Raw genomic sequence first — 21,114 nt, 5'->3', positions numbered from 1 at the left:
TGATGCTAAAACAAATTTTGATTGGTAACAGTTTAAAATGTTTGTCATAAATTGGAGTAACTGGTTAAATTGAAGTATTTTACAGTTGACATGACAGATACATTTTAAAAAGCAATTATAAAAATTGTTCTCACAAAGATAAAAATGCCCCTCAAAACCACGAGGCAAATATTGCCCCTTAATGGAAAAGTTAATTTCTGATGCTGCTCCCAGTCCAGTTTTGAAAAGCCTATTCTGTATCTTTGGTTTAGATGTTCTGTAATCTCCCCGAAAGGGTTTAAGGATATTTGGATGCTTGTCTGAGGGGGTGGCTCAGCTTGATGCAGTTTCTGACAGAGAACTTTGAGAACATGTTGGAGAACTTACCCCAAAATAATACAGTGATTTGTCTGTGAAGTATCACTCACATCAAATTAATGAAGCACCACAGATGGTGCTAATGAGTGTACTTCATCCCCCAAGTCTGACACACACACACACACACACACACACACACACACACACACACACACACACACATTAGTGAATATGCTGCACATTAAATGGCTTTCTTATGGTGCTGAGAATTTTGCCCTCTTACAAACCTTACAAACATCTTAGCATGTCATTTTAGACATGTTTTGCTATATGAGGAAAAAGTTCAAGATTTTGAACTCAAAAATGTAACAAAACCTTTTTATACAGTCTATGAGCAAAACCTGTAAACACTGTAACTGTAAACACTCACAAACACACTCACTCACAGAATTTCAAAGGTAACTTAGTGAACCCAAAAACTCCCAAACTGAACTTAGCTTTATTATTATTACTGGCTGGGAGCTAGATTTAAATTTAATCACGTTAATAATAAACTGAACTCTGAAAGTACTGACATCTAAAAAGCTATAATTGATCTTTGTCTGTTTCCTGTAAACACCGCAAAGATCACACAGGGGCATGTTGACAAAATGCTTTTATAGAGAAGCGCTTTTTATAGGCTTTTAAAACTGTTCACTTGCAAGCAAGTGGTATTCTGAAACCACCAGATAAATGAATGAATAACTAAAAAAATAAATAAATACCCGAACAAATAATACAATAGCATAACTTTATGAATTAATAAATAAATACCTGAGAATAAATAACGCTAGAGATCACGTACTAATATTAGACATTTGGTCATTTAATATATTTTTCACGAGACCTTAGAAATCACTGTCTCATGTTAAAATACGGTAGTGTTTATGTTTGTATCTGGCCGTGGTTCGAGTGCCATTAAAGGTCTGTGTCGGTGGGAGGATTCGGCGCGGTTCCACCATTACCTCAGCCCTCTGCGCCTCCCACTAGCATACAGCCCCGGCCGGCCGCGCGTCACATCTACGCAGGCAGACGGCGAGCCAATGAGCGAGCAGCGGCTCATGCTCTGTACTCCGCTCTGCTCTCCGCTGCTCCATTCATTGGAATCCGCTCTCAGCGAGTGCTGCTGCTTTCTGCCACCTGGAATAGCACTGTGTTTCAAGATGCTGCAATACGAAGGTAGGAGAGGCGGATTCACTGCTCTGTTGCGGATACATGGCAAGCGTTTCTGTCATCCCTCGTCATCTTATGCATTTTTTACAGTGGCTTTTGACATAATTATTTTGGCCTAGTTCATATTTAATTTCGAATAGTTTTATGTAGCCTATTATGTACACAAATTCAATGCAGTCATAAAACACATTGGTTTATTCCTGTTATAACTTCACTGCAAACTTTGATGGTGCAGTTAATAAAATAAAACTTATTTTTGCTTATTTAAATTTTGATGTTCTGTATAAATCACTGCTTTGGCGATCGATGTTTCACTTTTGTGTATCCTGGTAATATATGAGAAAGTGTAAAACAGTCAAGGGATAATTCCTAATCTGTATCAGCAAATAGAGGCAGTCGGCTGTGAATGTGAATCAGCCTGGGGTTGACAGAGAGTTTCGGATCTTCTCAGTTGTGTGTAGTGCAGTTCTACCATGACTGATGGGCCTTGGAAGATTGTAGAAAGGTTGTAGAAATGGAAGGATTTGTGCCACTGGGTGTGTGGCGCTCTAGGCTATCTGAGGAGGATTTGTTTAGGGATGCGAGTGTGGGAAGCAGGAGCAGCTGTGTGGGTGATTTCTTCCCTTTTTACTCACAGACAGGCTTTAGAAAAGCTCGCTCTTTGAATATAAGAGCACCGGCAGCCTCCTGGGGGCTCTTGAAATATTTGCTGAGCTTCATTCACAAACTATGTACACTTTTGTGTGAACTCAGATGTTTTTCCACTTTTCTTTGTAGTGAATGGGACCTCGGCCAGTCAGCTGTCCACACCCCATTCTGCAAAATCGCCCAGTCCATCTCCCACCAGCCCCGGGAGCTTGAAGAAACACAGGGTAAGTCAACATTCTCTCTACAATCACCTAATACAAACACAGTTTATACACTAGCTCATACACCTGCCTCAACATAAACCTCAGATACCTGTCCACCTGGTTCATTTAATAACATGTATGATCTAAATCCAATTCTGTTGTGCCAAATAGTGTCCTTTATGTAGTGTTTATCCAGTATATCGTGTGATTTGAGTGTCCAGATCCTTCTCCATCTCGGGCTCTATATAACGCGCTCCTTCTATGTTCTCAGGAAATGGACAAGGCCATCACTGACAGCACAGCTTAACTTCCCCACTTCTTCAAAGTGGCACTAAGATCCACAGTCAATCCTTAGTCTGGGCCGCTACATTTGGAAACTTTTGGTCTCTCACATTTTGTCATCAGAGTTAAGCGTGAAAATGTACTAGTGTCAGCCATGGAATATGACTTCTGCTTTTAGTAGAGCCGCAATCAAGCAGTTACATAAAATCAGGGTCCAGAATTAACTTTTGCCATTATTCTGCCAATGGCGATAATTTGAGAAAATAAAAACATTTTTTTATACCTGACATAAAGCTGTATTTTTCATGATTTGCAAGTTATGTAACTTGCAGCATTATATTTAAGGTGATATATTTTCCATGGCAGCTAAATTTTTTTGTTATATACAGTACAGACCAAAAGTTTGGACACACCTTCTCATTCAAAGAGTTTTCTTTATTTTCATGACTATGAAAATTGTAGATTCACACTGAAGGCATCAAAACTATGAATTAACACATGTGGAATTATATACATAACCAAAAATTGTGAAACAACTGAAAATATGTCATATTCTAGGTTCTTCAAAGTAGCCACCTTTTGCTTTGATTACTGCTTTGCACACTCTTGGCATTCTCTTGATGAGCTTCAAGAGGTAGTCACCTGAAATGGTCTTCCAACAGTCTTGAAGGAGTTCCCCGAGAGATGCTTAGCACTTGTTGGCCCTTTTGCCTTCTGTCTGCGGTCCAGCTCACCCCTAAACCATCTCGTTTGGGTTCAGGTCCGGTGACTGTGGAGGCCAGGTCATCTGGCGCAGCACCCCATCACTCTCCTTCTTGGTCAAATAGCCCTTGATGCCTTCAGTGTGACTCTACAATTTTCATAGTCATGAAAATAAAGAAAACTCTTTGAATGAGAAGGTGTGTCCAAACTTTTGGTCTGTACTGTATATATATATATATACATATATACGGAGCCCCGCACATGACATGCAAGAAAAAATAAATAAATTGTGCGCACAATTTACTAATTCGTTCCCTCAATTTATTAAAAGGTGCACACGATTACTATTGCGTTCCCTCGATTTACTATTGCGTTACTTAGCCTTATATTTTTTCCTGCGTGTCATGTGCGGGGCTCCGTACATATATAATGATGTAATGCAAGAAATATTCCTCTCAAGTGTCACCACATTGAGTTCTGAAGTCTCCTATATTTTTCCAAGGTTTTTCACTGAAGTCATCTGGAGACATGCACTTTTTTCATATGTTTAAATTGATTCGCTCACATCACTTACATCAGTGAGGGTATCACTATACATATAAGTCATGTCCTAATACTGCAGTTTCTTATAATATTACCTGCCAATGAGCAAATTATGTTTTTTATTTACCAACCAAAACCAATATTTATTCACAATTGGTGCTTGGCCAGTGCTAATTTTGGACCCTGAATGAGACAGCATTGAGAAAGAGAAATGGCATGATACATGCTGTTGAAGGAGCATGCAATTCACCAGGAAGTGTTTTTTTATTCACCCCCACCCCCCTGCCCCCCCCAAGAAATACATTACTATTTGATTTCTGAGGAAAGTTTGAGTACGATTGGGTGGAGTTTGTACGCTTTTGACCAGGTCAAACTATCACTAATCCTGCAGTTGATAGACTAACGCAAAGAGGTTTAAACTTCTTCCCTGTCCAGAGTTTCTCTCATAATATGAGCCTTAAGATTACTCTTGCTTCTCTCTCTCTCTCAAGAGTCAAGGGTCTCCCTGTCTTCCAGTCTTTCTGAGTGTCTGTCTATTACTCTTTCTTAGTTCTCCATGACTAAAATGCACCAGAGCATTCAATCACTGAGGATACGGCACTCCATTCCAAATGATACAAATATTGAGCTTTTGGGACACATCAAATCCAGCTGCAGGCAGTTAAAGTGCTGTTCTACAGCCAGCGAAATCACGTGCTGATATTGACCCAAAATAGATTAATCAGAAACTGTTGGCCACTACCCAACCGGAGCTTTACTGACCTCAAACCAGTTCATAGTGAAAGACTGGTTTCTGGTTTGCCATATGGGGGCCACCATGTAAAGATCACATGACTAGCATTTTTTTTCTTGGTTAATGGTTGACTAAATTAATGGTTGACTGCAAATATTGCATTTCTTCAATAGCATTGCAACTGAAATTATTTTTATCTTTTATATGACGTTAAAATCAAAAAGTAATTGACTGCACCTCTAAAAAGAAAGTACAGACATGTTCAACTTTTTATATTCTAAATTGTTCCAGATTGCATTGGAAGTGGCTAAACGTCTTCTTGAGGAAGAGTCTGAGTTTTAATGATTCTAAATGCGATTCGGTCGACGTGCTGACTGAGAGACAGGGGCGCAGAGCACTTTGTGTTCGCCCTCCACCCACTAGCAAAGACTCTTAGATTCTCGTCATTCTTTATCTTATCCCTTACTGCAGCCTGAGCTCTTGAAGCTGGATGATCTCTCTGCGGTTTGATTATGTCAGATGGCTTTGCTCTCAGCTTATTGCTGTTGCAGAATGACAATTTGGGACAGTCAGATCTTCCCAAAGCAGCGACGCATCTCAGCGTCTATACAACCATCTCCTGCATAAGTGGGTCAGGCTTTGAAAACTCCCCAGTGGAGTTCTGTGAATGAAGGAAGGAGAAAAAAACATTTACATAAATACGATACAAATGCAAAAGAACTGAATGTTCTCTCCAAATGCTTCCAAACAAGCAAGCACTTCCTTATCTAGATTATGAATCTATATGAGTCACTTAATGTTGTTATTGTGGCTTGCTTATTCAATTAGTTTGCAGTGTGCACTAATACATTGATAATGTGTGTCATTACAGCAGTACTCCGCTAGCACTGCTGTAATATATATATATATATATATATATATATATATATATATATATATATACACCATCTCTGATAGTTTATACTCCAGTTTTAAATGACCTCATGCCTTCCACATGAATGAATTAAACACTGATCATTACTACTGATTTATTATTAATTAGCTTTACCACTCAAGCCCGGGCTGTGGATTACATTCAACACATGACCCACTTTTAGAAACGAGCTACACAAGAGTGCTGGATCTATACTGAGAATGTCTACGTGTGTGTGTGTGTGTCCTCAGGCATATCCCCTCCATCATTTCTCTTTCTTTTCACAAGATCTCAGTTCCTGTGGGGAAAAATATGGAACACATATGCATTTGATGCTATGGCGACAAATAAATTTTTAATCCATGTCAAAAAATATAAAATAGGGATGTTGTTTCCAAGTCTGCTAATCCACCTCAATCTATTTTATACGAGGATGAATCGAGGTAAATGAGGTTACAGTTTAAATCGTATCATCATAGTTGTGAGATTAAATGACATTTAACTAGTAGGTAGTATGAGTGCTTTGTGTGTTGCGTAACATGAAAAGTGAGGACATTAAGCTCAGCATCACACCTGCCTCTAAAAGAGTTGAGTGCTGTTAAGGATTGAATTGAAAATGCACCTGTTCAATTCCTGAGTTTTAGCTGTATTCTGTGGATTTGTTCAGTTTAATTTCAATTGCATAAAAACACATTCTTCATCATCTCCATTAAATGATGTCCCTCAAACTGTCTGTTGGGTTGCATGCTCTTCACATTTTCCTTTGGCGTTTTCACACTTGTATTTTTTTATTTTCCAATGTTTAATTGCCATTGTGTTTGTGTGCATGTTATGTGTGTTTTCATTCATTCCATGAACCTTCATTTAAAAATTAATGGTTGCGTCTTCCAAGTATGATATCAATTCACATGGATGTTTTAAAAGAAGTTGGATTTTCGAATGTACTTGTGTTTCTGTTTATTGTACATAAGCAAAATAATGACGTTCCCCAAAAATGAAAATTGTCATCATCTACTCACACTCATGTCATTCCAAACCTATTCTTTTGTGAAACAGAAAAAGAGCTATTTTGTAAAATGTGCTTGCATGGAGTTTTTTAATTTTTGAGTGAGCAATTTCTTTAACTGCTCACTTCATCTTCATTCAAAAAATAGACACCATGCATATTGTATGATCCCATGTAAAGATCACCACTTCTCTTTCTCTGTCTTCACAGTAGTTTTCAGTCCTCTTGTGTTTCATTGTTTTCACTGTTTTGCAGTCTTCACCTTTTTTTTTTAGGACTCTTCTGAGTTATATTATCCTGTATATCTTTGCTTCGAAGCCATTGTTAGTCATGTAGTTTTCTTTGTTTTTGCATTAGTTTTGTATCACATTCTCTCATTTTCAGTTGTTTTTATGTGTAGAAACAATGTCTAATGCATTGTCTGTTTGCCACAAAGCATTTCATGAAACTTTTCCATCATGTATGTATGATTGAAGATGCTAAATGCATTAAACAGTAAGTCTCTTTATCTAGTACAAACTCAACTGGGTGTCCTTTACTAATATTTTGGGTCCTCTTCTTTTTATATGGGATAATTTGGCTCAGAGCTCCTTAAATCACATTTTATTTGTCCCAGAATTTTTTTTTTTTTTGCGTTAGTATTAATGACGGCCATTTAAAATGCAGCCGGTCATGTAATTAGATTATTGTGATTATAAGTGACTCTTGTGAGATTTTCTCACATTGGTCTTAAAGGAGTTGCAGCTAAGAGGTCTAGCATCTCTACAGCTATTCCCAAAAAGAGTAGCAGCGATCCTGATGAGAACAGCTGGATCCTGTCTGGCCACTGGATTCAATTTCCCCACGGCATCCACATCGCCACAAAACAAAATCAACCCAGGCATCAAATCAGTCATTCGAGCCATTATGCAATTAGTGTGCAACAAAATGACAAGAGTGACCTTAAAATGCAATAATGATGCATTGTTATTGATACTGAGCCTGCTAATTGTTTTATTTTTAAAGGATGATTTGATAGTGTTCTGTGACACTACATTAGGGATCACTGAGGTAATCAGGGATCAGCATCATAATTGACATGACTGTTATGCAACAGTACTTACATTTGCATGTGAACACATGGATTTAACATGACTGATCAGTGGAGAGGCAAATACTTACTGCATGGTTAATTGTTTCTTTCCGGTCCTAAAAAAAAGCACAGAAATCCAGCCTGTTTGGAGTGATTTGACCTAGCATTTTGCCAGGAAACAGGAAGATGCCTTATATGGGCTTGTCTCTGGCTGCTTCTTGTCTCACAGAGCGAAAATATTATTAGTACACTCCAACAGTTTCCATGGTAACAAGAGTTTTGATAGCGCCAGGACAAACTGTGATCTGAATGAAATAGAAAAAGGATGCAGAAACACACACACACACACACACACTCAAGTCAAAACTGTTTGATGACACTTAAACGACCCTACCTTGGCCGTCTCATATGCATCCACTCAAACTGCCATTATCAGACAGTGAGTGTAGGTGTGCTGACCCCCCGGGACCCCTCCACTGTTTCGTCTCTGTAGATTTGCACTTCGTTCTTGCCATTAGCAGCCCTTCTGAGGTGCGTCCGGGGCCGTCGTCGCACGCCACTACCGTCCAACCAAATCCATTTGAGCTCCAGGAGTGCGCAGTGCTCCCAGAGACATCATTCCAATTACTCTCCGCGTGAACCTGAAAAGGTCCCTGCACTCTGACTGCCGGCAACCAGGAGCGAAAACCAATTTACAACCCAGCCAGTAACTTCGCTCACACTTGCTGCTGCCATGGCAACCAGCAGAGAAACACCAATAACTGGTTTTATCTTAACACTGTGCTGTGTTTAAAAGTGAGAATGAGGATTGTGTCCCGAGCGTGCCGACAGTCCTGATGGGAATAGTAACACAGGGCAGCTTGAGGATATCCAGCACAGGAAGAAAGACGGAATACTCCAGTGAGCTACTTCACTGTGTCCATATATTTGATGTTAGGTGGTTGGTTGTCGGTGGTTTTTGGAGATGTATTTCTCATACACACTGGCCATGTGCTTCTATGTAGTCAGTTTCTGGTTTAATTGGATTTTTTTTCCTCACAGGGATCCCAGCACAGCGGTTCCTCTCTGTCTGTGGCCTCTACCAAAGTTTGCAGTATGGAGGAGGAGGAAGCGCCCGTAAGTGATGGTAAGAAAGTCGAACACTTTAGGCTAGTTTAGACAGTCTTATTTTTGTATTATTCATATACTATTATAGTTCACTATAATTATGCAGTGGAGGTCAACAACAACAGCTTCATTTGAAGGCTTTGCGCAGATGTTCATTATACAATCAGTTCCACTTCATTGTACACGCTGTAGCTGACTGTAATGCACTAATGAAAGAATCCATGAGGTGTGAACTGAATGCAGGGTTATCGTCTTGTTTTCTGAGCTGCATCCAAAGAGATTCTCAGAATAGGATTGTTGGTTGCGAATCGAATTTCTCCACTGCCTACAGAGATTTCAGTCATGAAAACAGATTCTGAATGAGGCCCACTCAGTCTTGCTCTAATTTTCTTCCTTACCGTCTGCAGCCGAGCCCTTGGAGGAGACGCCGATACCAACAGTCCCAAGCTCCATTTCGGATCGGTACAAAGTGGGCCGAATGATCGGAGACGGGAACTTTGCGGTAGTCCATGAGTGTGTAGAGCACTCGACTGGCAGGGCGTACGCTCTGAAGATCATCAACAAAGGCAAATGCAAAGGAAAGGTGAAAAGGAAGCTTTATGATTCGTCAATAAAATGCTTTTATTTTTATGGCAATTTTGTACAATATATATATTTCTCCTGCACAGGAGCATATGATCCAGAATGAGGTGGCTATCCTCAGAAGAGTGAAACACCCAAACATCGTGTTGCTGATTGAGGAAATGGACACTTACAGTGAACTCTACCTGGTCATGGAGCTTGTTAAGGTGTGTACTACAGCAATCTGTCATTTTAATGCACCTGTTCAAACCTAAGGTGAAAACAAATATAGATCAATAGACAGAAAGATCCACAAAAATCCAGTCACAGCTGGTTTATACATCTTGTGGAGATCCGGATGAATTCTAGCTATTGATGGGTCCTCATGCTGGCTCTGTTAAACTGAACGTTATTTTAAGCTGCTGTTCCACTTACTCGACTCTTTGAGGGGATTTCTGCCATGTGAACAGCAAACCAGGCCACCATGAACTTTCTGCCTGCTTTGTATAAACAACATGACCTCAAGAAAACTCTTCTGATGTTAATCAGTTTGAGTTAAGGCAAATACCACCTAGCTTGGATGCGAAATGCAACAATGTAACCATTTCATTCACACACCTAGCAGTAGACGTCAAAAATACCTCAGACTAAAGCTGGGCAGAAATAATATTGTCTTATTAAAAATAAGGTAAATAATTAGATTACTGATGTTCATGTAAACGTAGTCAGTATATTGGATTCATGCATTAGGTCATAAAGTGACAGCTGCCTAATATAACTTTTGTTAAACAACAACAGAAACAAGAATACCCATTAGTGCTTGGCTGAACAACTTTAGTAGATTTAAAAATATTTTAATTCTATTTAATTTATATATTGAAGACAATAATTACATTTCTTACTCCAATACTACTGTTAAATAGACCTGTACTATAGTAGTATTTAATTAGTTTCTTATTTTGAATCTGTCCTATATATATATATATATATATATATATTTTTTTTTTTTTTTTTTTAATTTGCATGTTTGTTCTTGTTTTTAGGGAGGAGATCTTTTTGATGCCATTACCTCCACAAACAGATACACTGAACGGGATGCCAGTGGCATGCTGTACAACCTGGCCAATGCTATCAAGTACTTACACAGCCTTAACATCGTCCACAGGGACATCAAGCCAGAGAACCTTTTGGTAAGCTATCAACACACCATCCTTCCTTCCTTTCCAAAATGCAAGTCATCCTGACATGTCTGACACATGTCACAGGTACAAGCGCGATAGTTATCACATCCTAAAGTGGCGCTGTTTGATCACCAGCCTCCACAAACCATGTGTTCCTGTGTGTACTGTACGTGCTGAAGAAAGGAACAGATGAAACTCATAGGTCTTGTGGGCTGGAACTACTTAAGTGTGTTTGGAGAAAGAGAGATGATTGCTGCAAGCTCTTTGACTGAGTCTAGACCAGCCACCTACTGATTGACTGTATATGTGTGATATCACTTCAGCGGCGGAAGAACTGAGATGTGACTCACACATTGACAGTTCACAGACTGTACTGTTCTCCAAGGCTGGTCTCGTATCAACCTTTTACCAGACATCATTTATGAATCAATGGCCCTTCCTCTGCTGATTCAAGACGGAAGTGTTGTTTATGAAACCCTGTTTATGAGCTTGGGGATTAGTCTAGAAATGCTGCAGATCTTATAATTGAAAATGTGACCTGCTAACAGTGAATAAAACCATCTGTTTCTCAAACGCATTCCAGTGAGCTAGAAAAAACCGTGCCTGTCTCACACATGCGCTTGCTTGCTTTCTGCATGTAAAAGATAATCGCTTGTGGCTGGAAGCATGCATGTCAAATGCACCTTGCAGTGCAGGCTTTTTCAAAACGCATCACTTTACATATTAAATAATGCCAACCACAAAGCCAGCCAAGCTTATGCTCCTGTTTCTTTTTAGCATCATTGGATTTTAGGTTAAAGACATTAAATGCACAAATATCTGTTTATTTGCAGCCAGTGCATATTTGTGACACTGATCGGATCATGTTCACCTTGGGAATTGAGAGCTGGATATGTCATTTTCATAGATTGCTTTGAAGAGAATAGGTTGTTTTTGGTCTAATATTGTTCTTGGCTTTGGTTCACAGGTGTATGAGCATCAAGATGGAAGCACATCCCTGAAGCTGGGCGACTTTGGCTTGGCCACCGTGGTGGACGGACCTCTCTACACTGTCTGTGGAACACCCACTTATGTAGCACCAGAGATTATCGCAGAGACCGGGTGAATATTTGAACACATTTGCACAAATCTGGATCATTGAATGTGTGATTTGTTTTTCCATGGACTTAGTGTGATGTTAAGGATAGCGCTAGGATTTGTTATGATCATTTTAAATCAATGAGTTTAAAGATAACATCTAATAAGACCAATAATACTAAAACCTTTTGTTTGTTGTTAGGTATGGCCTTAAGGTAGATATTTGGGCCGCTGGGGTCATCACATATATTCTACTCTGTGGCTTTCCTCCATTTCGTGGGTAAGACAAAATATGGCTTATGTGAGATGATTTTTTTTTAGCTTTTTGCATATTGCTTTTCAAAGTAGTTCTAAAAATCCTGTAATTACCATCAGAATGAATTTATCCAGTAGAAACATTGTACACATGTCAAAGATTCATTCTTAAATACATTTTAGCTGTGTATTTGTGTAATGTAATCAAAGCTGTAAGGTTATGTAAGATGTTACTGCGCCACCCTGTGGCTATTTGTTGTACAATCAATGATCGCAAAGGAACGAGCTCCCCCTGTTGATGCATATCTGAAGTTGCACTCTTCATTTCAGGAGCACTGATGATCAAGAAGCGCTGTTTGACCAGATACTGTTGGGACAGTTAGAATTCCCTCTTCCGTATTGGGACAATGTATCAGACTCAGCCAAAGTGAGTGAAACATGTGTGGATTAATAAACAAATATGTGAGATAATAAAAACGATAATAATGTCATATATATAAATATATATGTGTGTGTGTGTGTGTGTGTGTGTGTGTTTGTGTGTGTGTGTGTGTGTGTGTGTGTGTGTGTGTGTGTGAGTGATAAAATATAATAATAGTTTTAAATAAAAAAAAATATTTCAGTTGGTACCAATAGCCTAGTGGTTAGTGTGCTGACATATAGCACAACTGTGCTCAGGCGACCTGAGTTCAGATCATGGTCCTTTGCTGATCCCGCACCCCTCTCTCCACCCAATACCCTCTGTCTAATAAAAATAAAATAATAATAATATGATAACACATATGTGTTGTTTTAAATTTTTAATTATATGATAATAAATCTCACGTGGGTTTTTTAAAAGCAAAATATGATAAATACTTTGTGGTGTGTTTAAAAGAATATCAGGAATTATGAAATTGAATAATATTTTTTTTAAAGCAAAATAGCTTGATAAGTTACAGTCAGGCTTTTTATTATCAAAATCATATTCTAAATATGTTTTTAAAGCAAAATAATATGATACTAAATAATAAGTTTTCAAAAGAATTTTTTTTATACTAATAAATGCATTTTTTAAGCAAAAAAAGTGCTTTTTAAAATCAAAATAATATGATCGTACTACTAATGATCATTTAAAAATTTGTCTACAGTGATACATTCTTTTCTGACCAGAAAATAACGTATCATAGACAAATTATGAAATTTAGAGTCTTTAAAATCAAATTGAGTTTTGGTTTTAAAAAGCCTACATACTATTATTATTATAAGGTAATCATTTTTATAAGTAGTATTTAGTTTTTACTTTTTGTTTACTGTGAGTCATTGTGTTCACCAATTCAAGGTCATGATTGGCACTAACTCTCTCTGTCCCGTCGGTGTCCTCAGGAGCTGATAGTGTCTATGCTGCAGGTGGAAGTGGATCAGAGATACACAGCGCTGCAGGTGCTGGAACATCCCTGGGTCACTGTGAGTAATTCAACCTGAATCCATTACAATATACTGTGTATGAATCTTTATGGCTAAATTATAGGATTGACACAGTCTTAATACTATTTGTCCTCTTGTTTCATAACTGTAGTAACTGATTGGCTTCATTTCAATGGCTGTTTCAGAATGACGGTCTGTCAGAAAACGAGCATCAGCTGTCGGTGGCAGGAAAGATCAAGAAGCACTTTAACACTGGGCCCAAGCCCAGCAACAACACCCCGGGAGTGTCTGTGATGACGGTAAGCCCACACTAACTGTCCAAGCCTGAAGTTAAGAACCAGATGCCAAATAAACATTAAAGAGCCAGTGAGCGGAGTAGCAGACACCATGAAGTGATGGACAGCTTTTATGGGAGGCCAAAGAATTCAGACATTATAATACTTTGAAATGATTTTCTTTACTAACAGCTGATGATTTCTGAGCATTGTGCACTGAGCTCCACTGATTTCTCTTCGCTTAGCTCGACCATGACTTTTCCATCCAGAGATCAGGGTCGCTGGATTTCTATCAGAACCCGGGCATGTTTTGGATAAGGTAACGCCATGTGTCCACTGAAGCACGCCAGCCCCTGTCTTGTTGAACCCCAGTCTGGGCACTAATACCTGCTTATATCATGATCCAAAACTGCTGCTGTGGTCATTCATGTGTGTGAAAGTTTTCAGGTGGAGAGGATGTGCATGATTTGCTTCAACATCATGGCAACTTGCATATTCGATGTGCTTTTCCCTCAGTGTGATGCTTGTGTCACTGTCCTGCTTCTAACCCGCTTCTCGTGAGCTTCAACCTTGTACAGAAATAAAATGCTCAGCAGTCAGTCCCACTGTTGTCCCCAATGATTGTTTGTTTAATAGAAACTCACTTTTAATAAAGAAACTTACTAAATGTATCTATTTGTATTAAATATACACTATAAATGACAAGTTTGGAGTCAGTAAATAAATTTTTTGGGAGAGAATTCTTTATTTTTGTTATTTTTCTCAAAGATGCAAATGAATACTGAAAAAATGAATCCTGGATTTAAAATAATAACAAATAAATTAAGCAACTGTATTTTTTAACATTATTAATTATTATTAATGCTGAAAAGTACATTTTAAAATATATTAAAATATAACATACCTATTTTAAATTTCATAGTATAGCAGTACTGTTAATTTCATAAATCAAAAGCAGCCATGGTGAGCATGACTTTTTTCAAAAACATTAAAAAAACTCAAGTGACACCAAACTTTTGAACTGTAGTGTATTTACATTTAATTTATTGTTATCATGTTAACTTTTTTTTTTTTATTAAATATTATTTTTTATGTATTTTAATTGCTATTAAATTACTTTTATTTTATAATTTTAATAAATAATGAAGAAATAATTTTTATTAAAGGCATTGTTCACCCAAAACTGTATTTTGGTGACTTCTGGGAGTGACTTTATTTGGAGTATTTTATTTTGTTCTCATGCACATGTTCCGTCACATGACTAAAATCCCCCCTTCTTACATCAGACCACCGCTCTTGATAAGGAGAGGCAGATTCTCCGACGAGGATGCCACCAGAATGTGAGCGCAGCTGCCTGGACCACCCAGCCGACCTGTAGCCTCCACATCCCAGCCTTTACTCCCAATCTACACCTCGACCCCCTGTCCCAGCCGCCCAGCGGACTCCCCGCTCCAGCCCTCATCCCCACTCCATGTCCCTCTACCACCACCGCCACCACCACTACGCCCGAGTCTGAAGACTTTTCCGCCTGCTCCACGGAGACTGTTCGCTCCCTCTTCTCCCCTTTCTAGCATCGAAAGGGAAGGGGACGAGTGGAAAGGGCACCAAAAGAGAAGAAGGGTTTATGAGGATTCGGAACGTGATGAACTGAACCATTTTGTAATCTGATCACATAAAGGTGCAGGGAAAATGATGACCGTCAAGAAGGGGGTTTCTTGTTTATTTATGGTCATTATAATACCTTTTATTTATATGTAATAAATACACATTCTTTTTTATTCAAGTTCAAAAATGTCTTTTTCTGTTGAAGCACCTTAGAAATTTGATGTTTTTACGGGTCCGGTATTGTTCATATGTTTCAGAGGGAAACTGTAAGGACTTTTAGCGAACTTGATTCTTGGTAATTAGTACTTTGTTCACAAAAACCTTTCTAAGTAGACACAAAATTATTTGAATTGCCGATACCTCTTCAGAGATAAACTCCTATGTGGATTTTCTTTCTATTGTGGTTGCACAGAACTTGTTCATATGCGAGATGGGGACCTTTTTTCTAATCAGTGTAAATAATATAATTTCAATTATTTTGATATTGACAATATATTTCTTTATCTTAACTAGACAATGTAAGTCACATTTAACCATTTTTGCAGTTTTTAGGTATATGGAACATAAGCACAAATGCATTGGGGGAAAGACATAAGCAACATTCCTTAATACAGGGTCAGCTCTTGGAAATACAAATGCCAACGGTTCGGTCTGATGAATGCAGGACATTGATTCAGTGGTGCCTCTGTGTCATGAGAAGCGCTGCTGTTAGTGTCAGGAGGTCAGATTGGGATTGAGTGTTTCTGAAGTGCAGTAAGAGGTGTACTAGTAACTCATAGCCCTGCTTACTGTGTCATTGTATTCTCTCATTAGTGCATGGAATACAGACTGGCTCTTACATTATAATTTGAGACATTATCTTAATAAAAAATATATTATAACCTCATTTTATTGTTTCTTATTGATGCTGACTGCCAAGCTAAAGACAAGCCAACAATTATATCTGATTTCCATTTATTATATAATACACTATACGGTGTACATATATATGTACTGTATATGTTTATATGTGTGTGTGTGTGTGTATATATATATATATATTTTTATCTTTCATGCAGTGCATCACAGCTCTAAATGAAAACATCCTGCAAATGTTTAAATCTAAAAGTGTGCCATGTACAGTATAAGTACTGTAGCTGTCTTTCAAAAGAAAGAGTCGAATCGGAGTCATGAAAACGAGTCGTTTTTAAAATGAATTTTGAGCTGTTTCAAGTTGACAACAGCAGGTGATGGAGATTTACTACCGATTACAGAACCAGTTTTACTGCCAAGATGCGCATGACTATCACCCAGCCCTAACTATAATAATATGCTAATATAGCACTTGCATATTATTGCTCTTTTGTTGGTTTGGATTTATTCTATTATCCTCATTTGTAAATCGCTTTAGATAAAAAATTTACAAATTACACAATTTAAATATAATGTAAATGCAACTAACAAAATTAAGAAATTGTAGAATAAGCACCAAATCAAATAAGTAACACAAATAAAATAACTCTCTTCATATAAACAAAATAAGGCTTTGTCTGTGCTCTTTTCATTAAAAATTAGACGCAACCAATGCATTTTGATCATTATCCATACAAAGATGCTGCATGCAAAACAGAATGTTTTGACCAGTTTTGTGAAACAATACATAAAAAATATCTGCATGAAACAGAAACCGCAGATGAGCTGAAGGAGATGCAAATTTACTCTCTGCCAGCAGGTGGCGCCTAAAGCATTTTCATGTTTTCCTGTGTAAACAATGCAGCGCTGCACTTATGAACTTTAATATGCATTACACAGAGCAGAGGCAAGATAAAAAGAAAAATATCATCTAAACCTTTCTAAAGACAGTAACGGTCTATTCATACAGGGCGTCAGCGTCAATGCCTCTCGTTTACTTTGAATGGAGTGACGTCAAGAGCTGGCAAAATGAATTGTGGGTCTGTCACGCTGCTTTGGGTCCGTTGCTTGCGGCAGAAGTTGAAAACTTTTAAACTTTTCAAGTGCCAACGCAGGCGTCTTCCAATCATATCACCGTATGCAAATACCCTAGTGCAGAAGCTAGCCAATTGCGTTTATGCAAAACCAGAAAACTAATGTGATTGGCTGTTGTCACTATGATGGTCGTGTTAGCATAAAGCTTCAGAAACGCCCTCCTTCAAGCGGTAATGCTGGCACCCCATGTGAATGGGCCGTAAGTTCCCCTCAGATTCATATAAACTCCTACCCCTAAATTAATTGCTATTTATTTAGCATCTCAACCGATTTGAATCGCCACATATTTTAATCGATTTTCAAACCGGCTCGCGATTAATTGTCACATCCCTACTTCCAGCCGTAGCTGTATCCCTCCCATTAAAAGGCTAACTGACCTCATTCCATTCATGACATTCAGTCTTTAAGGACATTCAGATCTAGTTGTTTAAAGAAAAACACACCAGTACTTCAAAAAGATGTTTTGGTCTGTTTTATTGTAAATACGACAAAAAGGAAACAATTTTATTTTACAGTTATTGATCTATATATTGGCATGAATTAATATTTAAACGTTTTAAGAGACACCTGTGAGAATCTGGCTTATTCAAGTTGCAGCAAATGCATGAAACAGCAGGTGGGGACTGAATTTAAAAATTACATCTGAATCTAAATAAATCATCCATTATTTACTTCCTGCCAAAGACTATTCCTCTCCTCTCCACAAAGGATGCAGACATATAAAATAAAATAAATTTAAATAATATGCAGTCATTATGATCAGATAGGCCTTGCAAAATAAATGAACAAAAGATATTTAGCAAATGTACAAATCAAATCAAATATACAGTACTGACCATTCACCCACACAGAGACAGACCTGCACGTTATGTATGCGCCACTGTCTCATGTATAATTCACATCCAATGGCCAATGAAAAGGCAGATCAAGAAATTACTTGCATAATTTATTCATGTTTTCATTTCTGAACTCAGTCTTAGCTTCCAGCTGACTAGTAATTACACCCCTGTAGTTAAACGACTATATTTCTGTATCAGTGTTGTTGATTGAAAAATATCCTTCTTACTCTTTTCACTCACACTTTTTAAATACGGGGATGAAAAACTGTCTCAGTATTCGTGTATGCAGATCTCAATCCACGTATTAAACCACATTTCTGCAGTCATTCTCGGCAACAAGGATATTGCTTACTGTGGCTGTACAACGTAATCATCACATATGATTATAATATTAATTATTTAAATACAACAAACATCAATGCACAAATTATACAATGGAGAATAGGCCTAAAATGTGTTAGAAGACCAAAGAAACGCTGATAAATTAGGGGTTGTTACCGGTGCAATGTGTCTGATACAAAAACGTCAACATTAATAATTGTTCTTTTTTTTCATAAATAATGAAATGTGTGATTGAGGGAGGGTTTCTTTTTCTCTTTTTTTTGTAGCTTTTTTTCTCCTCTATATTCTTTTTTTTATGGCCCGCTTACATGCCTGGCTTTCCTAACCATCACAATATTTACATATATGACAAAACAATTACCAAATATACAAAGAGGAAAGAGAAGCTTGTTTCCGGTATGAGCAGTTCACTTCCTCCCTGTGAATCAGCAGGCCTTCATCTATAATCATCCAAATTGTCATCATCGCTTCGTTGGAACTACACAATATCTTACAGCAAGTCATTAATAAATTAAAGGATTATGGGATCTTCCGTAATGGAGAGCGAGCGGGAAGTATGATTTTTATCCCCTTGTAGTGAAGAACTGTGCCACTGCAGTTGGTATTTACAAAGACTAAATTCACCGCTTTGTCTTAATCCCACCCCGGTACCCCTTCCCTCCCTCCCTAACCCTCCCAAAAAATCATTTGTTGGTGGTTTATCGCTAAGCCTCTTCTGCTGGGAACTGCGGTACAGTCCATCCAGTCCTGCTGTCCTCCTGGCTTCGATCTTGTACGATGATCTTCGCAGACAAAAGGACATTAGGCAACTCATCATAGTTGGTGGGGAGTGAAGGACAACCCTAAATGTCTAAGTAACGTTAGCGATATGTCTTGTGTTTTCATCCGGGTTTAACTCCCCCCTGAATTTAGAGGGACACCATCATCTGTCAAGCAGGAAATGAACCCCACCTTTCATACTGCTTCAACTGCGGGCCCTAAACAAGGTCCCTCTCTCTTCTCCTGTCTCTGTCTTTCTTTGTTCTGTCTCAGTATCTGTTCTGATGTTCGTAGTGCCATCGATTGAAATCAATGTTAAACGCCACAATGCTGCCTGACGCCATCCCAGTGATCAGAGTCCTGCAAATATATAGAAAAAGTAATAAATTAATAAGACAAAAGTCCATAATATCAATGTTTATAGTTTAAGGCATGTAAAATATATATATGTATGTATATGTATATATATATATATTATATATATATATATATATAAATATATATATAAATATTTATAACTATAGGCAAAATAGTTACTAATACTAATACTAAAATATTAATATTAATATATACAGGTTATAGAAAAAAAACTTTATATATTATATATATTTTTTTATAAAACTAGTAAAAACTGTCTACATATTATAATTTCATTATAATACAAAAAACACTTTATAAACAGATAATATATGCATTAAGATTTGGGGGATGAAAACTTTTGAACATGATGAAGATGGCCAAATTTGTCTTATTTTGTTGAAATATGATTTTTTTTCCCCATTTAGTTCTGCCCTTGGTAAGCAACAGAAGATACTTGTATGTTTCCCGGTACACAAATTAAGTACAATTTACCTTGATCTTCAAATTCCAAAAGTTTTCACCCCCAGCTCTTAATGCATCGTGTTTCCTTCTGGAGCATCAGTGAATGTTTGAATCTTTTTAAATAATTGTGTTGGAGTGCCTCAAATGTCCTCAGTGTGAAAATATGTATCTCAAAATCATACAGTCACTGCTGGAAAGGGTTCAAATATGCAAAGATGCTGGAAAACTGAAGAATCTGCACGACCTTTCTGAAGAATGCTGCTCAGTTTAACTGTTCAGAACAAACAAGGGACTCATGCACAACCATCAGAAAACAGAAAGACAGTCGTGGATCATCAGGTAACAGCACACAGTATTGAGAACCAAGGGTTCCCAAACCTTTGAGTGGGGTTATTTTAATAATTTCAGCAATTTTTTTGTATGGTGGACTAAATGTTAACATCTTTTATGTACAATATCTTACTCAGGACAGTACTAAATAAAAAATAACATGCATTTAGTATGATCTCTCTTATTTTTTGAAAATTACTCACATTTTCACAGATTCCGCAAGGGGTGCCCAAACTTTCGAGCCCCACTGTATATATATATATATGTATAAACGTATATATGTATGTTCGTGCTGTCAAACGATTAATTGCATACACAATAAAAGTTTTTGTTTGCATCATATGTGTGTGTTCTGTTATTATGTATATATAAACACACACATACAGTTTATATTTTGAAAATATTTACATGTATTTATTTATATTAATATAATTTATATTATAAATAAATATATAAAATCGAAAAAAAAAATTCTGAAATATATACATGCGTGTGTGTATTTATATTTTTATATTTATATAATAAATATACAAAGCACACATGCATATAATGTGTAAAAAAAACTTTTTTTTGGATGCAATTAATCGTTTGACAGAACTTATTTATATGTTTTTCTTTGTTAAATTAAAAAGTTTATATAAAAAAATATATATATAAACATTATACTTTTTTTATATAAACTTTTTAATTTAAAAAAAAAAAACATTGTTAAAATTAATATTCAAAGTATATGTATATTATTATTTTTAGGTCAGGTGTGCTCACCTCTGGTCATGGGATAAGTCCATAGCCCTGATGCCTGCATCACAGCCGGGGTAAATATACAGCTGCTTAAAATCACAGGCCTGCCAGACTTCAACAACGCCGTTATCACCTCCTGTTACCAGGTTCTGACCATCGCTGCTCAACAGAATGGCCTGGGGGAAAACAAAAGCAGATTTAATACAGTGACTAATA

General features: G+C 37.4%; 2 protein-coding genes across 15 annotated transcripts in view; one reads left to right on the top strand and one right to left on the bottom strand.

The window, feature by feature from the left end:
• LOC132126908 (serine/threonine-protein kinase DCLK1-like) overlaps positions 1 to 15,965 on the top strand; it is a 49,033-nt gene extending 33,068 nt beyond the window's left edge. Inside the window, exons 5-16 of one of the 4 annotated variants that reach the window (XM_059538506.1) lie at positions 2,287 to 2,381; positions 8,653 to 8,737; positions 9,126 to 9,301; positions 9,387 to 9,506; positions 10,323 to 10,469; positions 11,428 to 11,561; positions 11,740 to 11,817; positions 12,123 to 12,219; positions 13,158 to 13,238; positions 13,385 to 13,498; positions 13,720 to 13,793; positions 14,761 to 14,956. In XM_059538506.1, the coding sequence (XP_059394489.1) occupies positions 2,287 to 2,381; positions 8,653 to 8,737; positions 9,126 to 9,301; positions 9,387 to 9,506; positions 10,323 to 10,469; positions 11,428 to 11,561; positions 11,740 to 11,817; positions 12,123 to 12,219; positions 13,158 to 13,238; positions 13,385 to 13,498; positions 13,720 to 13,793; positions 14,761 to 14,818 (1,259 nt within the window). In that variant the 3' untranslated portion in view covers positions 14,819 to 14,956. Of the gene's footprint in view, positions 1 to 1,373; positions 1,516 to 2,286; positions 2,382 to 2,631; positions 2,911 to 8,652; positions 8,738 to 9,125; positions 9,302 to 9,386; positions 9,507 to 10,322; positions 10,470 to 11,427; positions 11,562 to 11,739; positions 11,818 to 12,122; positions 12,220 to 13,157; positions 13,239 to 13,384; positions 13,499 to 13,719; positions 13,794 to 14,760 lie in introns of those variants that run through there. The other 3 variants (XM_059538507.1, XM_059538505.1, XM_059538508.1) reach the window with 3 other exon arrangements.
• Positions 15,966 to 18,914: 2,949 nt separating this feature from the next.
• Positions 18,915 to 21,114, bottom strand: part of nbeaa (neurobeachin a) — a 147,097-nt gene continuing 144,897 nt past the window's right edge. For all 11 annotated transcript variants that reach the window (XM_059539867.1, XM_059539861.1, XM_059539865.1 and 8 more), the window contains 2 exons: positions 20,923 to 21,074; positions 18,915 to 19,365 (listed from right to left, as the gene is read on the bottom strand). In XM_059539867.1, coding sequence (XP_059395850.1) covers positions 19,275 to 19,365; positions 20,923 to 21,074 — 243 coding nt within the window. In that variant the 3' untranslated portion in view covers positions 18,915 to 19,274. The remainder of the gene's footprint in view (positions 19,366 to 20,922; positions 21,075 to 21,114) is intronic.

Source organism: Carassius carassius, chromosome 45, assembly GCF_963082965.1.
Source record: "Carassius carassius chromosome 45, fCarCar2.1, whole genome shotgun sequence".
Lineage (NCBI taxonomy): Eukaryota > Metazoa > Chordata > Actinopteri > Cypriniformes > Cyprinidae > Carassius > Carassius carassius.
This window is presented reverse-complemented; position numbering and strand designations above follow the sequence as displayed.